This window comes from Penicillium vulpinum (genome assembly GCF_028829585.1).
Source record: "Penicillium vulpinum strain IBT 29486 chromosome Unknown utg000004l_segment0_segment0, whole genome shotgun sequence".
Lineage (NCBI taxonomy): Eukaryota > Fungi > Ascomycota > Eurotiomycetes > Eurotiales > Aspergillaceae > Penicillium > Penicillium vulpinum.
Window position 1 is genome coordinate 1,782,733 of NW_026643244.1, and position 18,866 is coordinate 1,801,598.

At 48.2% G+C, this 18,866-nt stretch overlaps 7 protein-coding genes across 7 annotated transcripts; 4 read left to right on the plus strand and 3 right to left on the minus strand.

The window, feature by feature from the left end:
* Positions 1 to 266: 266 nt before the first annotated feature.
* On the plus strand, positions 267 to 2,489 carry ace2 (putative C2H2 transcription factor (Swi5); the record flags this gene model as incomplete). Its single annotated transcript, XM_057256922.1, has 1 exon — positions 267 to 2,489. The coding sequence occupies one exon, from the start codon at positions 267 to 269 to the stop codon at positions 2,487 to 2,489; it is 2,223 nt and encodes a 740-aa protein (XP_057104380.1).
* A 720-nt stretch (positions 2,490 to 3,209) lies between these two features.
* N7479_009230 (T2 family ribonuclease) lies at positions 3,210 to 4,754 on the minus strand (the record flags this gene model as incomplete). Its single annotated transcript, XM_057256923.1, has 6 exons — positions 3,210 to 3,350; positions 3,402 to 3,499; positions 3,573 to 3,812; positions 3,867 to 4,059; positions 4,130 to 4,424; positions 4,477 to 4,754. 6 exons carry the CDS (start codon positions 4,752 to 4,754, stop codon positions 3,210 to 3,212), a joined length of 1,245 nt encoding a protein of 414 aa, XP_057104381.1.
* A 407-nt stretch (positions 4,755 to 5,161) lies between these two features.
* N7479_009231 (RMD1 family protein) lies at positions 5,162 to 6,524 on the minus strand (the record flags this gene model as incomplete). Its single annotated transcript, XM_057256924.1, has 2 exons — positions 5,162 to 6,136; positions 6,195 to 6,524. 2 exons carry the CDS (start codon positions 6,522 to 6,524, stop codon positions 5,162 to 5,164), a joined length of 1,305 nt encoding a protein of 434 aa, XP_057104382.1.
* A 215-nt stretch (positions 6,525 to 6,739) lies between these two features.
* On the plus strand, positions 6,740 to 10,835 carry N7479_009232 (CLH domain-containing protein; the record flags this gene model as incomplete). Its single annotated transcript, XM_057256925.1, has 5 exons — positions 6,740 to 7,051; positions 7,113 to 7,139; positions 7,188 to 8,149; positions 8,201 to 10,473; positions 10,552 to 10,835. 5 exons carry the CDS (start codon positions 6,740 to 6,742, stop codon positions 10,833 to 10,835), a joined length of 3,858 nt encoding a protein of 1,285 aa, XP_057104383.1.
* Positions 10,836 to 11,489: 654 nt separating this feature from the next.
* N7479_009233 (uncharacterized protein) lies at positions 11,490 to 13,802 on the minus strand (the record flags this gene model as incomplete). The annotated part of the gene is made up of 4 exons (XM_057256926.1): positions 11,490 to 13,438; positions 13,488 to 13,541; positions 13,596 to 13,664; positions 13,727 to 13,802. 4 exons carry the CDS (start codon positions 13,800 to 13,802, stop codon positions 11,490 to 11,492), a joined length of 2,148 nt encoding a protein of 715 aa, XP_057104384.1.
* Positions 13,803 to 15,642: 1,840 nt separating this feature from the next.
* Positions 15,643 to 17,475, plus strand: N7479_009234 (uncharacterized protein; the record flags this gene model as incomplete). Its single annotated transcript, XM_057256927.1, has 5 exons — positions 15,643 to 15,818; positions 15,875 to 16,147; positions 16,209 to 16,384; positions 16,434 to 16,801; positions 16,858 to 17,475. 5 exons carry the CDS (start codon positions 15,643 to 15,645, stop codon positions 17,473 to 17,475), a joined length of 1,611 nt encoding a protein of 536 aa, XP_057104385.1.
* Positions 17,476 to 18,353: 878 nt separating this feature from the next.
* N7479_009235 (D-lactate dehydrogenase) lies at positions 18,354 to 18,777 on the plus strand (the record flags this gene model as incomplete). Its single annotated transcript, XM_057256928.1, has 2 exons — positions 18,354 to 18,625; positions 18,681 to 18,777. The coding sequence occupies 2 exons, from the start codon at positions 18,354 to 18,356 to the stop codon at positions 18,775 to 18,777; spliced, it is 369 nt and encodes a 122-aa protein (XP_057104386.1).
* Positions 18,778 to 18,866: the final 89 nt, after the last annotated feature.

An 18,866-nucleotide genomic window follows, 5' to 3' on the forward strand; every position in this document is an offset into this window, starting at 1 on the left:
GCCCCAATTTGTTGATCAGAACGGGTCTCACATAGATCTGGGTTCCAGAACCAAACCTTGGAAACACTTCATATCGGGGTGCTATTTCAAGTTCAATTCAGAATTGGAATTCTGAGCTGTGTGACTTTGATTTCACTTGAACTCTTGAACTTCACTTGATCATTTGACGCTCTAGGCTCTATCAACCCTCTTTCCCTGCTCCATTACTTTCATATTCACATACTGACACCTCATTCAGGACCAACCGTCAAGTCGGCAATATAGCCATGAACTCCGCGATGGGGAACGGTCGTCATCGCCGTCAAATTTCTACACCAGTGGCTCCATTCGAGCCCGCGCCAGTCATGACCAATATCCAACCCCGTCGGTCACATCGTCGAGGCCAGACTGTGGACTACAGCTCTTTTAGTCAACAGGCCACTATCGACCGACAAATGCCAAAGACGGTCTCGCAGTTGCGGGATTATTTTAACGAAAAATCAGGTTTCTCATATCAACAGAGGGATGTACAGCAGTATCAATCCTATGCCCAGCAGCCCGAGCGATCTTTCATTCCATCAGCTATGCACATCCAGCAGCCATATCAATATCAATCCCACCAGCCGCTCGGGTCTGACTGCCAGGCTTTCAACCAAGAACAATTGCAAGCGATTCACACCACCACTGGCAGCCCTGCACCCTCCTCCGTCGGTGCCCCGGCTTTGTCCCGATCAGCCAGTGAAAGCTCCGAAAACACACCATTGAAGCTTGCGCTGCACCGTATGCAGCAAGAACAATTCTCGAACCAGCAGCAACAACAGCAACAATATACTGGCAATGCTGATTGGGAATTGTTTCCTCAGCGCAACATGCAAATGGCCTCAAACGAGCAGGTGACGGCCTATGCCGGTCCAATGCACCCAGTCTCTGTTCAACCAAAGGCTCCATCTGCGAAAATCCTCTCGCAAATGTCTACTGCTTGTACGCATCTGTCGCTTCAATCTAACCCGACCGAAGCTAATTACATGGCAGACAATTCCCCCATGACCCCCGATTCTACCCCATTGAAAAGATCCATTGATTATTCCATGTATAGCAATGACCCAACATCCTCCAAGTCCCAAAGTTTTTCATTCCCCCATACCCCTGCCGCTGAGATGCAGAGAGCCCAGTCTTTGCAAGGACTCCCCTTTGTCAATTCTGTGCACATTAAGCAACAAATGCCCTCCCCCGTCAATTCCCCGATTAGCTCGTCTTTTACCGAAATTGCCGATATGCCATCCCCGAATTCATATGGAGTGACACCTCAAGACTCTAATGTCTCATTCTCATCTTCCACCGGCAGAACCAAGAAGCGAGCCCAGTCAACCGTGTCATCTTCCGCCGACGCAGCTGCTCACGATGATGACCTCGATGCTCGAGTCAAGGCCTCAGTCCAGCAAACCGGTGTTTCGACCGACGAAATCGCAAGGTTCATCTCCGGCCCCGACCCCAAAGATGGAAAGTGGGTCTGCCTATATACAGGCTGCCTATGCCGTTTCGGTCGTAAGGAAAACATCAAGTCCCACGTCCAAACACATCTCGGAGACCGCCAATTCAAATGCGACATCTGCGAAAAGCACTTCGTCCGCGGACACGATCTCAAGCGCCATCTTAAGACACACAGTGGCAACAAGCCCTTCGCCTGTGCCTGTGGCGCCAGCTTCGCTAGACAAGATGCCCTGACTCGTCACCGCCAGCGCGACATGTGTGTCGGAGGCTTCACCGGCGTGGTTCCAAAGACCACCAAGCGTGGCCGCCCCCCGAAGAAGAAGACCAGTCGCCCGGATATCGACACTCGCCAGGCCAAGTCTACCCGTACTCGTCAACGTGTTGCTGAAAAATCATCCTCAATCGCTCCAGCAAACACCCACGTCACTCTGCAAGAAGCTCCCGTGTTCAACTCGCCCAACTATGCCCCATCCAGTGCCGTCTCGTCCTTCACGCCGCCCACCTCCCCCGGAGACAGATACCATGCGATTTCCTCGCCGTGCCAGACATACACCTCTCTGGACGCCCAGCTCGAGGATGACATGCTGCCGTTGTCACCGCCGCAACTCGCGCATGCCAGATACGAGCAGGCAATGGCGCAGTACGGATCGAATTTCGGCTCGCAGACATACTCGCAGGAATCTTCGTACTCCCAGGAATCCCTCTACAGTGAATCTGCTCTCTCGCCTCGCGAGATGTCTTCCCCTCGCACGGCGCCTACTCTGTCTGAATCATCTGTCGGCTCGGATATCGATATTTTCATGACTCAAGATCCCTCCGACGACTTGCGAGAGGAGTTCGGCCATCTCGCTCACTCTGGCATCCCTGGTTTCCCGACTTATCAGTTCGTGGATACAAACGACTTCGCCCCTGTTTCGTCCTATTACCCCGGGAAGACCTTCTCTGGTCTTCCCAATTTGGATGATGACCTGACGGACCCGATTGACTGCTTGTCCAGCGAGTTCTTGGTCGACCCTTGAATGGATTTTTTTTACCAAAACAAGCACGGCGATATATACGGCACGGCTTATCATGTTCTACACGGCGAGACTTCTTTGCAACGATATGGGACGACCTTGTACACTTTAATGACCCACGAAAAAATCGGGAGTTTTCTTTCTCTGCACATTTCGGGATTTGACACGACTTTGCGGACTTGCGGGTGTTTTTGGGCTATTTGCTACCTTGCCCTTTATGCCCTGATTTCCCCCTGTATTTGTATTTGTGTTTTTTTTTTTTTTGTTTTTCTTTTGTCTTTTGATGACCGTTTCCTTGTTCACGTCCTTATGGCCCTGTCTCATCTCTTTGAAGATGTTCGATAAACAGCGGTGTGCTTATTCCCGGTGTTTACCATTCTTTTTATATGTTCTCATGATGCGATATGTATTTGATGTCTTTACTCTCAATGAATCTTTTCTGTACCTACCCTGTCAACAAAGCATTGCTGACCCGACGGAATATTTTCCTCCGGTGACAGATATAATTGCAGATAGCCTGTACTCTACCATTTCAAACTCGTTATGCCGATGCAGGTTTCTATTTGAAATTTCTAATTATCCTGTGTAAAAGAACCAGTGACCCATAATCCCCTGGCCCTATTCTATGCTGGGATTTCTGTACAACTCTATGACATCCCAGTAGGCCGACCTACTTCCCACTAGGGGCATAGCAAGGGATACAGTAGTAAAAAATAACCCTATCTACTTTGAAACCCAGGCGATCTCGATCTCAATAGGCCGTCCCCCTTGCGAAGCATATACAGTACTCTGTGTACGCCCCTTGGGTGGATTGGAAGCATAGAAAGCAGTGTGACCACTGTAAGCGAGCTTACCATCCTTGGCCTGTATGCAGTGTGAGAACATATCTTGTAAAAATATCTGGGATGTACATACGGTGAACTCGCTTGGCGTCTCGATGTGAGGCCCGCAAGCAAGGGCATCTCGCTCAAAGGCACAGGGCCCCTTGCTAGATTTCAGAGTAAATATGTCATCTGCAGCATAACGTTTACCTCATGTTAGTAAACAATAGCTGAGGCGTCATATGCGGAAAGCAAAGCTACGAACCTGATAGCTTCTCGGTATGGAAAGTTGCACAGGTGCCTGATGAGAACCAAGTTCCGTAACTGATGATACAGCCATGCTTTCTGTTAAGCCTCTCCACAATCAAGTTACCTCGGCCTGAAAACGGAGTCCCTGGCGCCGTGGGTTGGGGGTGACCGCCTGTGGTTGTCGGGGCAGGCTCATGCCGAGCATGCTTTAGTGGGTACTTAATTCCCTTGGAGGGGCAATTGGACTTCTGGCCATCTGGTAGTTTTGTAAGCTTGCAATTTATTTAAGTAGCTTTGAAGTTTGACTGACCTGGACCCGCAGAGAGGAACTTCCCCAATTGTAGACTTCCTGCGATATTGAAATAGTACCAAACCTCATTGATGGCACCATTTCGGCAACGAACAGTGACAGGGTTTCCGTGGGCTTGTTCCAGAGCAGCTTCAATATCGGCGAGAGCATAGGTATGTGTTTGAGATGGTACGATGCCAGCACTGGCCAGGAACTTATACATAGTTAGTCAGTCGTTTGATCCGAATATATAATCAATAATTGATCGAGACAATCAAACCAACCTCATGTGTAGGCAACTCCTTATAAAGCTCAACAGTTTTGTCGAAGTAGTCCACAACTTCCTGTTGTGGCAGGTAATCCTCGTAGCAATGTGGTTCCAGGGTGCTGACACAAGTGCCATGCTTGTTCCATTCATGTTGCCACAGGTTGTTATCGTCACCACGGAAATCCTTCCAATACTCGTCCATGAATTCGAGCAAGTCTGCCCGGCCCGCGTCGACTATAATCAGAGAAACGTTGCTGTACTTGCGTTTGGAGTCGCAGAATTGGTCAAAGCCGCCGTTGCAGTGATCGGGCCTGAAGAGTTAGATTTATATTCATTCAACGTGAGAATATAGTAAAAACTCACCATAATCCATGAATAGTCCATGCGTCTTCAGGGCCGAGTGCAGGGTCCACGTCCCAGAATTGTGTCTGCAGCATCTGGCCGCCGGGGTAGTTGAAACAGCAGGTGTCTTGACCGTGGTAATTGGCCTGGCAACTTATTTCTGAGCCAGGGCATGATGAGGAAGTTCCGGAGTTGATATTCTCATTTGAAGTTTGTGAAAGCCAGAGCGAGCCGAAGGTCTTGAGGATCTTTTGGGGTCCGGGGACCCCCATGAACTGTTGTGATGATCCCCGCATCATCAATGGCAGTCTTTTGCCGTGATCTTAGGGAGTACGCTTGTGAAATTGAAGTAGAGAAAGATTACAAGAGTAGACAAGTAGATAAGTACTAGGGCAGTCGTATTCAAATGAGGGATAAGTATGTTCAGGAGGCTACAAGAGTCATCGGGGTACTATCGGTCCATTGTTGCCTCGTGCGGAGTCCCATATGACTAAGCGCGGGGGCAGCTGATAAGGTCCCAGGGGTCATCCGGGTTTTGCTGACTTGCACGACAGCAGCCATGTTTTAGTTTGCACTCGTTTAAAGTTGAAAATGGTCATTCGGCGTAATATGGTTATATTCAGGAGTGGAGGGGTATCATAGTTGGTCACAGTAGGAAAAATGATCTCACCGAGCTTGTACCTGTTATTTCTAGGCTCAGGTGACTCTAGGCCTCCTGCTTGCGTGCCTCTTTAAGCGCCTCATTCTGTTCGTGTACTCTTTCTTTCCATAAACGTAGTACTTCAAAGCCAACCTCAACGGCAATGAGCAGAATGATAATCCATTCGAGCCGGAGACCATGTGTTTCGCTAAGGCGCTCCCGAAGTACACTTGCGATCTCTTGCGCATAGTCCATCTTCTCGTTCAGTAGTTTGATGCGAATTCCAACGTCTAAAGCTCTGCCAGCCTGCTCGTAGTATCCCTCCAAGCCGAGCTCGTGTCGGCTGTCCCAAAAGATATCAGGAAGGGAATCTGTGAGCTCTGAGTAAAGATTGAGCTGCGCTCGGACACTTAGTAACTGCCCTGTCTTGCGGAGGATAAAGTCCCGTGTAAAAGGAAGACGGGATCCCTGTGATAGCAGAGTCGGAATTGGCCGAGTCGATTCAAAATAGTTCGAAAGAAGGCTCTCGAGAACGGCCAACTTCGTACTTCGAGCGAGACCTGACGAAAATGCAACCTTGGTCAACACCGTGTTGACGGACTGTTGCGCCGTTGGTGATCTCTCTGCATCTCCGTGACCAGAGTTGGTCCCTAGTATAATTGTGTCCCCTTTGATCACACTGTTCTCCCGCTTCGGGTCCTCCACGAATTCCAGATCCTCGGTTTCCAAGTCATCCACATGGGCACCTTCTGCTGCAGGTAAGAGAGTTCGTGTTGCCAGGAACGACGTGAATCCTTCTGGAAGTGACCACGCTACCACTGTACCGGAGGGAAACACAAATAAATCGCCCACTTCGTCGGATGGTAGATCTGTGCTAGAGGGATTCGTCATGCGCTGTATGGAGTCTAACGGTATCTGAACATGAACGACTTGCGGGAAGAGTCCTGTTTCCAATGGATCCGGTTCATATCCTCGTTCTTGTAAAATATCTCTGACTTGGCGGATGTTGAATTGCTCGGCTACGGCGTAGGCGGTCACTGTCTAGAGACGCAAAAATAATCAGTAGAAGAAAATTATAGGAAATTCCAGTTATGCCCACCTTAGTCCGATATAGCCCCTGCTCTTTGAGGAGCACCTTGGAGAGAATGCCATCCTTCGACCTCTGTGCCTCTACCGCTACTCGCCGCAATGAAGTGGGAGCTGCTGGTAATCTAGGGCCCCGTCGACGTTGCTTCTGAGAATCAGAAGAGAACTCAATTGGTTCATCGCCGTTCTGTTTTTGTTTCAAGTGGGCATTGGATGAGAAGAAATCCTTTCGTCGAGGAAGTGCCAATGGAGAAGAGGCATGGAGGTATTGGGTCTGCGGCCGCGTAGAAAGCCGTAATACTGGTCGCTTGCAGCTCAAGCAGACGTATGGTCTGGCAAACATTGTGTGTGTCCGAGAAACAAAAAGCTCCTGGGATCAGTGGCTCGGTCTATGACATCGTTTTGCAGCCCGCGGCCCGATACCCCGCTTAGTCATGGAACCAAGCTCGGGGCCCTGACCTACCCCGGCTCATCTGTAGAACCACAGAATACCGTTTCCAGCTTGTCGCATTCCACTTCAACCAGTTTGGGAGCTGTAGGTGCTGAGAGGGATTCGCCATGGACGCGCCTGGCGCGACACCGCCGGACGAAAGTGCCGTTCAGAGCACTCCCAAGCACGACACCCCCATACGAACCACATCACCTACAGACACGACTCAAGACGCCCAAGATAGACACCAACGATACAATGACCACAACTCTAGTAGCAGTGACGATGGAGAAGAAGAGGGGGAGGTTGAGGAAGAGGATGACTCGGACGAGGAGGACGAGGAGCCCCGCCTCAAGTACGCATACCTGACGAAACACTTGGGATCAGTATATCGCAATGGGGATGCGACAAGCTCGTTTCTTGTAGCAGGAGATAAAATGGTACGCATTTTCAAATTATCAATGGAATATATACTATATAATGAGCTAACGATATGCCTAGATCGTTGGGACACACAACGGGAACATCGTAAGTTAGCCACACCAGTGCGCAGACATATGAGCTGACATTGTCAAGCATGTTATGTCCTTGCCGCATCTACAATCCCTCCGTGTATACCATGCACACTCAGCAAGTGTCACCTCAATATCGATATCGCCATTTCCACCTCCTCTCCCGAACCTCAAAGATACCTTCAGCAAGCAGACCGTGGAAGAATATAGACCATCCACGCGATCATCTAGTACTACCGGCAGTATCCGTGGCCATGGAAAACTGGGTAATTATTCAAGCGTCCCTTCCATACCATCGAACTCAATTTACATCGGAACCTCCTCAATCGATGGCCATGTTTGCGTCTCGTCGCTGGTAGACCCCAAGGATGTGCTATTGCGCAATTTTGGCCGCCCGGTTCAGTCTATTGCTTTGTCTCCAGAGTACAAAAGTGATCGGTCATACCTGTCTGGTGGCCGAGCGGGCGAATTGGTCCTGACGACTGGCGGTCGTATTGGAGCGACCTCGAACTCTACAACAATGGGGGGCGCGGCCGCCACAGCGTCAAGTTGGCTTGGATCCATGGGCCTGGCATCTAATAGTGGAAAAGATACAATTATCCACAGCGGTGAGGGGACTATAAGCACAATTAAATGGTCACTTTCCGGAAAATACGTCGCCTGGGTCAACGAGGAAGGCATCAAGATTATGCGGTCAAATTTGCATCTGGATTCTTCAGAGACAGAATTTGCCTGGAAACGAATCAGCCATATTGATCGTCCAAATCGTCCCGGCTGGGATGAAATGGCCGGTGTTTGGAAAGCACGCGCAGAATGGATTGACCAGTCTGCTTTAGACAGTCGGGATAATCTCGATCCAAATGACAATCAAGCAAGTCCGGAGATACAGTCGACCTTACCCGCCGAGAAAGTGGAAAAGCTTGTCGTCGGCTGGGGAGGGACTGTCTGGGTTATTGATGTCTACCACGACAGGGCAAGCAAAACATCCAAAGGCGAGAAATTGGGCTCTGCAGAGGTTGTTACAATGTAAGCCGGAATTCTCATGGATTGAATCGCTCATCGCTAACTTGAACATAGATTACGAACAGATTGCGTGGTATCTGGCATCTCATTGTATACGCCTCGTCTTCTTGTCATTCTCGCCTATATGGAAACTGAAGGTGAAGCTACAAGTAATGGAAGAGGAAGTGGGACCCGCAATCGAAAAAAGGGCCTGGAGCCTGAACTTCGTGTCATTGACATTGAAACTAAGGAAGAAATTAGCGCTGATACACTTTCAATTAATCGGTTTGAAGGTCTCTCGGCGTCTGATTATCATCTAAGTGTCTTGCCTCCGTGGAAGACTCCAGAGGGACAAGTCGTCCAGCGTGGTGCCTTGGGAGCTCTTGGGTATGGACTTTTGGATGCTACTATGTACTCCGCGCGGCTATTCAGCTCTGGTGCCAGCATTCGCAGTACCACAAGTAGTGGCGACAAGGGGTCTGCTAAAGTTCCTCCCTCTTTCATATCAAAACTTCGCGCGGCCGAGGATGCCCTCCCGAAGGAGGTGCAGGAGGTTTCAGGTGCTCCTGGCGCCAAGATCTTTGTCCACAGTCCATATGATTGTGTTGTTGCAGTCAAAAGGGATCTTGCCGACCGTTTGTCCTGGCTTGACTCTCAAGGCCAGTACGAGGACGCATGGAATCTCGTGGATAAGCATCCTGAGGCTGCGGGGTCGATACCCGACGTAACTGAAGCTGTTTCTGAGCTTGCAGGAAGATCCCAAACCAGTTTAGGTGAATTTTTTGCTGATGATCGATCGTCTATCATGACGGCTGGACGGACAAAAGTTTCTGCTGCCGAACAAGAAAAGGCTCGCCTTGGGGAGCTTTGGATCAACCAACTTGTCAGCGAAGAGAAGTGGATTGACGCTGCAAATATTTGTGGCAAAGTCATCCGTAATGCCCCGCGATGGGAGCACTGGGCATGGACCTTTATCAAAAAAGATAAAATCGACGAGATCACTTCCCACATCCCGGTTGACTTAAATCCATCGTTGTCTTCTCAGATTTACGAAGTCATTCTCACTCACTATGTGTCACGAGACTTGGCCAAATTCAAAGAACTGATCGAAACATGGCCGTCCGATTTGTTTGATGCGAATGTGGTTACAGAAGCCATCGAAACACAGGTGAAATCCGCACCAGTGCGCGCCGGGTCTGAGGAGTGGCGAATCCTCACAGATTGCCTCGCCAAGTTGTTCCTGGTAGGAGGGCATTACCGTGAAGCCTTGCGCTGCTATATTCGATTGCAAGATGGAGATGCTGCTATGACTTTGGTTCGGGAGCACCGCTTGCTCGACGCAGTGACTGATGATATACCGGCCTTCATTATGATTCGCGTTTCCAAAGAGCAAATGAAGTCAGCCACGAAATCTGAACTGGAGGAGTTGACATCTGAGCCGACACGACTCCTTGTTAGCGAAGCATACACGGGAATTGTTCCCCCAGATACAGTGGTATCACAGTTAATCGCCGCAAACCGGTTCCTGTTCCTTTATTTCTATCTCCGTGCGCTTTGGCGAGGCGAATCATTACCGCACGACGCCTCTAAGCCCAGAAGAGGACGTGGAGTTTATGCTCGAGATGCAGCTAGCAAACTTGCTGCCGATGAAGGCAAAGCCCTGATTGATAACTTTGCCGATACGGCTGTTGAGGTATTTGCCGACTACGACCGGCCTCTACTGATGGAGTTCCTCCAAACAAGCATATCTTATTCATTCGAGAAAGCCACCTCCATCTGCGAAGACCATAAATTCACACCGGAGCTGATTTTCCTCTTGTCCAAGATGGGCCAGACGAAGCGAGCCTTGAACCTAATTCTATCAGATTTGAAAGATGTTTCACAGGCCATTTCATTTGCAAAATCGCAGGAGGATCCCGATCTGTGGGAGGATCTGCTTGATTACTCTATGGACAAGCCAAAGTTCATCCATGGTCTTCTTGTTGAGGCCGGAACGGCCATCGACCCGATAAAGCTTGTGCGTCGGATCCCGAGCGGGCTGGAGATCGAAGGACTAAGAGAGGGCCTCACTCGCTTGATCCGCGAACATGATCTGCAGGCTAGTATCAGCCAAGGCGCGGCTAGGGTTATGCAAAGTGAAGTTGCACTTGGGATGGACTCATTGCGCAAAGGTCAGCGGCGGGGAATCAAGTTCGATTTGATTGAGGACCCAGAGGAAGATCTCAATAAGACACCGACAGCGAAGACCCAAGCTCAAGATCAAATATCCAAATCCAGTGGCGCGAGGAAATTCGAAGCTCCTGGAAAGGGAAGATGCGGTGGTTGTAACGCTGCTTTCCGGGAAAACGGTATGATTTTGACCCAACCCTAACCCCATTCCATATTTTATCCTCGGAAGAAAAATGCTAATGATACCCCTGCCATAGAGCGAGAAATCCTCGTGGCCTTTGCTTGTGGCCATATCTTCCATCTATCTCACTTGCACCCAGATACACCGCAACAATCCGGCACGAATAGCCGTGATAGATCTGCAGATCTTACACCCCGAGCTATGTCTCCAGTGGACGAGACTCGATCTCCCACCGCGTCTCGCACCATTGGCCCCAAAGTCACGACGGCAAGAATACTGCGAGACAAGATCGGCGATGGATGTCGGATCTGTGCTGTGACGAGAGATATTGAATCCCTTGGTGGTGAGGTTGAAGTTTGAACTCTGTTGGGGTAGGGACATCTGTACCCATTCACGTCTGTCCTGTGTGTATACTCCATGTGCACATACCTATGCATTCTCCTTGTTTCTCTGAGATACCCTGGCTTTTAGCCAAGCTACTGTACCCATTTGTTGGGGATATGAGCGTTCATCCATCCTGTGAGGTTGTCACACTGGCCATTGTTCATGTGATAAAGATGTGTGTTATGTTTAATGCTTTGGCTACTCACTACATACGTATTACGTTCTGTTTATTTGCACCTAGGTAGTAGTATTTGTTTAGTAGTCGAAATATAACTACCCGAAACCACTATTCGGTCGGCTCTTGTGTCCTTGGATTTCTTTTCAGTTGCAGACTACGGATTACAAGATACTTTAATCTCTTCCAAGGTTTATCCATCACTTAGACATAACCAATAGTGAACATTTCTGAAATTAGAAAAGCTATGCTTCAACTAGAATATGAGTCACTGATAAAATTTGCAAAATTAAGGGGAACCAGTTGCATCCCATAAGAAATAACCGACCACCCATAACAACCATGGGTTCCTGAAATTCCATCATGAACACCATCATCGCATCAAGTGCTATCCTTGCTACATCAGAAGATGGCTAGACTTGCCTCCTAACACGGTAAGAGTGTGTGTGGCATTCTCACATAATCATGTGAAAGATGTGAGAGAACATAATCAAAATGCTCATGGCAAAGAGACCACAGTCCGTGATTCCAGCGGTGTTGGCACCGTTGAAAATAGGAGAAGGGGAGATTGTGCCACTGGAAGAAGTACTGTGAGGAGATGGTGGGACAGTATCCTTCTGGGTGTGGGTAAGCTGCTGAGGAGGCACAACTGAAATCTTGGGCTCGGTTGTAGTACCCTGTTCAGTAGGAGGAGCCGGAACCTTGACCAGAGTAGTAGCCTCGACAGTGGTAGCATGTGGAAGTGGGACCAACTCAGTTGGGTTGATCTCAGTAGTCACCTCGTGAGTGGGAGCCTGCGGAACTGGAGCAGGAACAGACGGCTGGATAATAGTAGTGACAAGCTTGGTGGTCTCCTGGGGAGGGGCACCAGGAACAGTTGGCCGGATGACAGTGGTCACAAGCTCAGTGCTAGTATGCGGAACGGGGACAGGAGCAGTAGGCTGAATGACAGTAGTCACAGTCTTGGTTATCTCCTGGGGAGGGGCACCAGGAACAGTCGGCTGGATCACGGTAGTCACCACTTCTGTGATGGTCTGCAGAACAGGAACTGTAGCCGGGATTGGAGTCACAGAGATGGTAGTAGTCTCCGTAGGGGTGGCGGTATAAACCTTGGTACTGATGCATTTGGTGGCCTCGGTGCAAGGAATGTCGACCGTGACAGTGATCAGATCAGTGGAGACTGAGACAGGAGCGGGAACAGTGGTTGTAGTGGCCTGTGGAGTGACAGCCGGAGCAGTTGTCTTCAAGACTGGCAGGGTGCTGGTGGTAAGAACCTTGGTACTGACACACTTGGTGCTCTCGGTGCAAGAAATCTCAACGGTGATAGTGATTTCAGTGGTCACTGGAGTAGGAGCCAGCTCAGTTGAGTTGGCGTGAGGAGATATGTAACCACTAGGCACAATAGACACAGTGCTAGGAGCTTGAGGAACAGTTGAGTTCGTGTAAGCAATTCCAGTAGTACCAGGGACAGGAACCACCTTGGTAGGACGAGAAGATGTAATTGACTCAGTAGTCACCTCAGAGGGGGAAGGGCAAGGCGAAGAGATCGTCTCGGTAGTCACTTCGGTAACCGTGCCAGGACTCGTAGACGTGGTGTGGTCCACAGCAGTGGTGGCAGGAACAGGAACCACGCTGGTAGCATTGAGACTTGTTGTCACCTTAGTGACAGTACCAGAAACCGTGGAACTGGTGTGATCCTCAGCAGAGGTAGCAGGAACAGGAGCCACGCTGGTAGTATTAGGGTAAGATGAAGAAATTGACTCGGTGGCAGTGGCAGTAACCGTGGAAGATCCAGTATTGGTCACAGAGCTACTTCCAGTAGGAACCTCAGTAGTACTTGGCACTGGGGTCTCAGCGGTTCTAGGTACGGAAGACTTGCTGGTCACAAAAGTGGTGCCAGGTACAGAAGTCTGCGTTGTACCGGGTACAGAAGAATTGGTGGTCACCTTGGTAGCGCTGGGGACAGAACTGTGAGGGACAACAGGCACAGACGAGTAGGTAGTCACCTCAATAGTTCCAGGAACAGAACTGTGAGGATTGGTAGGCACAGATGATTGGGGGGTCGCCCCAGGAGTGCTGGTAATAGAAGTCTGGATGGTGACCGGAACAGTAGACTGAGTAGACACCTTAGGAGTGCCGGATACAGAAGTCTCTGTGGAGGCCGGAATAGATGACTGAGTAGACACCTGGGGGACGCTAGACACAGAAGTCTGACTGGTGACAGGCACCAAGGTCGAGGAGGTAGTTGGCACAGTAGACTGAGAAACTCCAGGTGCAGGGGGAGTGACCTGAGCGGGGACCGGAGTAGTAGACTCAGTGGTGAGAGACGTGGTGCACGGAACATCAGTGGTGACCGTTGTGGTTGCTTCGTGACCGCAAGTAGTGTGTGTGACGGTGACGGTGACTAGTATCAAGTTAGATTTTGGCGTGAAAAGTCGAGAGACTCGACTTACTCAGTTCCGCAGCGTGGACAGCACGACCGAACAAGGCCCGAGGCAAAACATTAACTGGAAATTGATCAGTAATGGGATATTTTAAGGTAGACCCAGGTCGTGACTTACTCTCTCCAAACTCGTACTGCTCTCCAGTACGGGGGTCCTGAAGGAAGACCGTCTCGATGTCGTGGCATTCTGTTTGGCGACAAGGTTAGTGAGTGATCATAATACAGCCAGTTATGGGCCATGAGACATACCAGCCGAGGCAGCAACGATGGTCACCAGAGTGGTGACCATGACCAGAAGCAACTTGAAACGCGTCCAAGTTGCCATCTTGGCGAGGACAGAGGTTTGTGAACGAATGTAAAGTGATGACTTGATAGAATAACCAAGCAATCGATGAAAAACGAAGGTCAAAGTGGAAAAAAGGAAGCGAGCGTGAGGTGGAGGAAGAAAGAAAGAAGAGAAAAAAAAAGGGGAGTCGAAGGGAAGAAATAGTAAATAAAGTGAGAGCGTGTTGAGGAAGGAACCCTCCAGTGCTGATTGCCCGTGACGACCAGCACTTGCCCCTGGTTTCTGATTATATACGTGCCTTCCATATTTGCCCAAGTGAGGCAAATGTACAAGGAAGTCACGACTTCCGCTCACAGCTATAGTGAAGATACTTGAGAAGTACGCCCTGGGATATCTAATTTGAGCACACCTCTATGTACGACTCGAATAGAACCTTAAGATGGGTGCATCGGTAACTATAGGGGTGCAACATGAGTGAGACAGTCTAAATCTAGTTCATCAACTGAGGTGGATGCTAAAAAAAAAGGGCCCTTTGCCTAACATCGGGGGGTTTTCATTTAGAAAAATCATGCCGTGGACTACAAAAGAACTCCGTGTCTGGCTTTGACAGATGGACCAGGTTAAAACCAGCCCCCTTAGGATTATCGGAAGAACAGAACTTTTTCTATTAAGAGGCTGGGGTATCACAGAAAATAGTCAACGTGCCACATTAACAAGAGCAGAAAGGCAAACAGGCATAGCTCTGTTTGCTATAATGGTCAGGCCATGGTCTCGAATGAAGTTTGAATATAAGACAAAGTAGCAAAACATTGAAAAACATTGCAGGGATGTTAACTTTCATTGCCTTGGAAGTAACAACGATGAATTATCATTTGGCATGACAACCTAAATATAGGACACTACAAGAAGGTCAAGTGCAGAAGGATGTCACTTGAGCCTCGAATTTATTGATTATCAGTAAGTCTAGACTGGATTCTTATTTCAACTTAAACATTAGCCCTATATTAGCGCAGATGATGATATATGTTAATACTGTCAGGGGAAATGGTGACACGACTTAGAGCACGATTTTATCAGGCGAAATTGGAACGGCATAATCATACAATCCATGGATCATGGATACATGTCTCATTTAAACCTCATAAGATATCAAGTGACATCCAGATTAAGTGCAACCTCTAGTTATTATAGACACAAAGTATGTTTCCCTGCCTAGTCAGATCTAAATACCCACTTTAAAAGTGACAAATGCTGATCAGAGTCCCAGTAAATATAATCCGTCTCAAATTGTATATTGTACAACTAGTCAGCCATCTTCATAGCCAGCTACTCTGTAGTCAAGGATGGACAAGGGTCTTCAAATAGGGATCGCCCGGATTTCCCCCAACTTTTCATAACTCTATTATGTTAAAAGAGGCAATAGAAAACCTGGAGTAAATTTTCTTCCCCATGCGAATTTCTCCGAAGCTGGGCCCAATTTCCTTTAATACAAGGGAATGAACAGTCCAAATCTGTGTGGAAACGGAAGTGGCTATAGCCCTGCATGTGGGGTAGATATATATGGTCATTTACCAATGTGGGGAGAGCTCTTCACTGTCCCAACTTCTCCATAATTGGTGGGGTAAATGAAAACCACTTCCGGGTGGAATGACTCTGGATGAAAATATAGACATCTCTCAGCGATAATCAAGGAGGTGAGATAATAGACATACACTTGGTCTTGACTGTGGCCGTGCAATTTCAGATGAACAAGATATACCCCACTCCAATCTGAGTCCATTTATAAAGGGCGGAAAGTCGCCGCGAATACATTCCCCCTTTTTTTGTAATAAAATTACTTGATCCTAGTATATACGGCCTGAAAGATATTGAAGCCAAAATGACAGTTGCTCACTATGTTCTTCACCATCCCCTACTTGGCGAGTTCCGTGGACAAGAACACGACTCGACTGTAGAGTTCCTTGGAGTGAAATACGGAACTTTGGAAGGAAAGTTTTCTCCGCCGATCCTATACCATGGGGATAAAAGCGATATCGTGGATGCTACGAAACTAGGGTATCAAGAATACATGTGATTTCGACCTGTGAATGTGTACTAATATTTGTCTGAAGTCCCGCATCACCATCGCCAGCCGATGGAATTGAAATGGAATTTTCGCTTATTCAGCAATCTCTCCCTCGGCCTCATATTGAACAGTCCGAGAAAGACTGCTTGAATCTGAACATTACTGCTCCTAAAACAATTTCAGCTAATCTTCCAGTCGTGGTATTCGTCCATGGTGGTGGATTTTCGATCGGGTCAAATGCCTGGCCAGAATATAACTTCCGCCGTCTCGTGGACCTCTCTATTGAGGAAGGAAGCCCAATAATTGGTATCAATATCAAGTACGTTTATAACGATTCTTTGATCAATCAGATAAAGTGGCTCATGTATGTCAACTTCTAGCTATCGACTTGGTCCATTCGGATTTCTCCACTCTGCCGAGCTAGCTAAGTTCGGAGGGGGTCAGAATAATGGTCTTCATGACCAACAAATTGCGCTTCTTTGGATACAGAAATATATTGCTGGCTTTGGCGGAGATCCCAACAATGTCACCTTCGTTGGAGAAAGCGCCGGTGGCGGTATGTATACTATCATAAGCTTATGAACTATATCTAATGCCTCTCACAGTTTCCGGAACTCATCACCTACATTCCAAGGTCCCGTTGTTTACGAGACTTGTCAGCATGGGAGGCACAAATCTTCTGATAAAACCAGTACCAGAGATTGTAAATGAGCAAACATATGGACAATCTTTACAATTGTTGAACCTTCAAGATTTGCCAGCCGAAGGTCGTGTCAAAGCATTGGAGGCCTTGCCGGCGGAAAAGATTTTGGCATCTTTGGTCCCTGACATGGCTTTTATACCTAGCTCTGGTGGGGATCTCAACCTGCCAACTAACAACTTTGAAGAGCTTTATCTTGGCCAGTCTGAGGGCACCACGCACCCAGGAAAGTCTTGGTGCAAGGAGATCATGATTGGAGATTGCCAGATGGATGTGAGTCTTCCAATCTTCAAACAATACCAAAAAATACTGATGCTGACATTAATTAGGGGAGTATTCTTCTTACAATGCTTGGTTCTATCAAGCCGGGCATCTTCCAACAATTCAAAGACTCCATTGAACGATCTCTAGACGCTGATAGCGCGGCATTGATACTCCAAGCTTACGGAATCACCGAAACTGATCCCAAAGAAGATACCCTGGCGAACATCTTGAAGTTTGGTAATGACATCAACTTCCTCGCTCCGGTCTTAGTTTACGCCCATGGCTGGGATGGAAATGCATTCATGTACTTTTTCAATGAACCCAACACATGGGATGGCCCGTGGAAAGGCTATGCCAATCACATCTTGGATGTTGCCTACCTGTTCCAAAACTACAATGAGGCTTTGACTGAAGGCCAGCGCCAGACAGCTGTCATTTTCGGAAAAGATCTAATCAGATTTGCAAATGGCAAAGCTCCATGGCCTGTGTTTGACTTTGCTGCGGAGGAGCTTAATGCCAGAGTATATGGCTCGAAAGACCTCGAAAAAGTCACGGCTAGAGTCGACACTACCACAGGCCCCAATGAGAGAACTGAAAGACGACAGACCATCTTCCAGCTTTCCCAGACCATTTATTTGACCAAACTGTCTGATGCATGGGATTCATTCATGATAGGCAATTGATGATCGGACTCGAATCACAATTTGGAATGTGAGAGCTTCCCAAGAAAGTGTGGAGATCGATAGTTCCGGGTGCACCTTCGAGGGAGCTAGATATAATATATTACCCCAGATACTATTCATCTCCCCGCTTGATAGTTTTTAAATCCCTGTAGGAAATATTTGACATGTCTATATTGGCGAAAAGCTTATAATTTATACATAGTCGAATGACCAAAGTATGCGGCTCCTAAGATTCCGCCTTTATATATACTCGGCCCAACACACGGCCTAACTCCCTTCGTAGTTAAGCTCTATATTAAATACACTAGTCTAGAGGGCAACTACGCAGGGGAGAATGAGAGCCGATATTGACCAAGTATTTCGAATAGTGGAGCCGTTAACAATGGGACAGCTCAAGATCAACTGCGGGGTTTCCGGGGAGATGCGTGTGATCGTCTGGTAGATCAGACCAACCTAGGATAGCTAAAAAATAGATACTAGTTCTGGGATTTCTCCTTTACACAATAGAACTTTTCTCATGAGGTCTCCTTTTTTTCTAGCCTTGCACCTTGTAGGCTCAACAATTTGTCATCCCTGAGGGACCTCAGGAACCCCGACCCACTGACTAGTTAGCCGGAGCTAAATCTGTCCATTGCACCAAACATTTTCAGCTTATACTAGTCGCAGAAACAATGTGGCGATATGTCAAATGTGGGGAAATTCGGGGGATACTGGATGTGGGGTAGAATAAACCGGGTAATGCGACTATTGAACTGGTAAACAAGAGGAATAGTACCGACAATACATGGCTGATTTCTCTTTATTTATAGCAGGCTCCTCAGAGCGCGTACATTTCAAACGTCAACTTTGAACCAAGACCTCCATCATCGCCAGACGACATGGCTTCAACCAAACTACCGATTCGCTACCAGGATCCCGAGTATCAGGAAACTCACCGAGCAGTGTTTCAAGGATCTTTGACTCGGCCATTGAAGCAGGTGCTGCCACCAGGCGTAACACATGCTGACTTCAAGCTTGCTATTGAAGAATTTGTACGTGCGCTTGGTCCCGATGGAGTCATAGTTGGCGATGCCATATCGGACTACGTCGATCCATATGAGCTGTACGAGGACAATGAGTCGGAGCGGAAAGTTGCGAGCGCGGCTGTACTGTGAGTTGGTTCTGCTCTGGCCCCCAGTCTGCATATCATTAACAATTTCACACAGCCCTCGATCAGTCGAGGAACTTCAATCAATTTTGAAAGTCGCCAATAAGTACACTATTCCATTGTGGACATTTTCGCGGGGAAAAAACCTTGGGTAAGTCAAGATTCTTTAGTCTGTAGTAACACGTCGATTGGTGGGTGCTCATGCAATGATTATATATGGTGGACCAGCGCCTCGGGTGTCAGG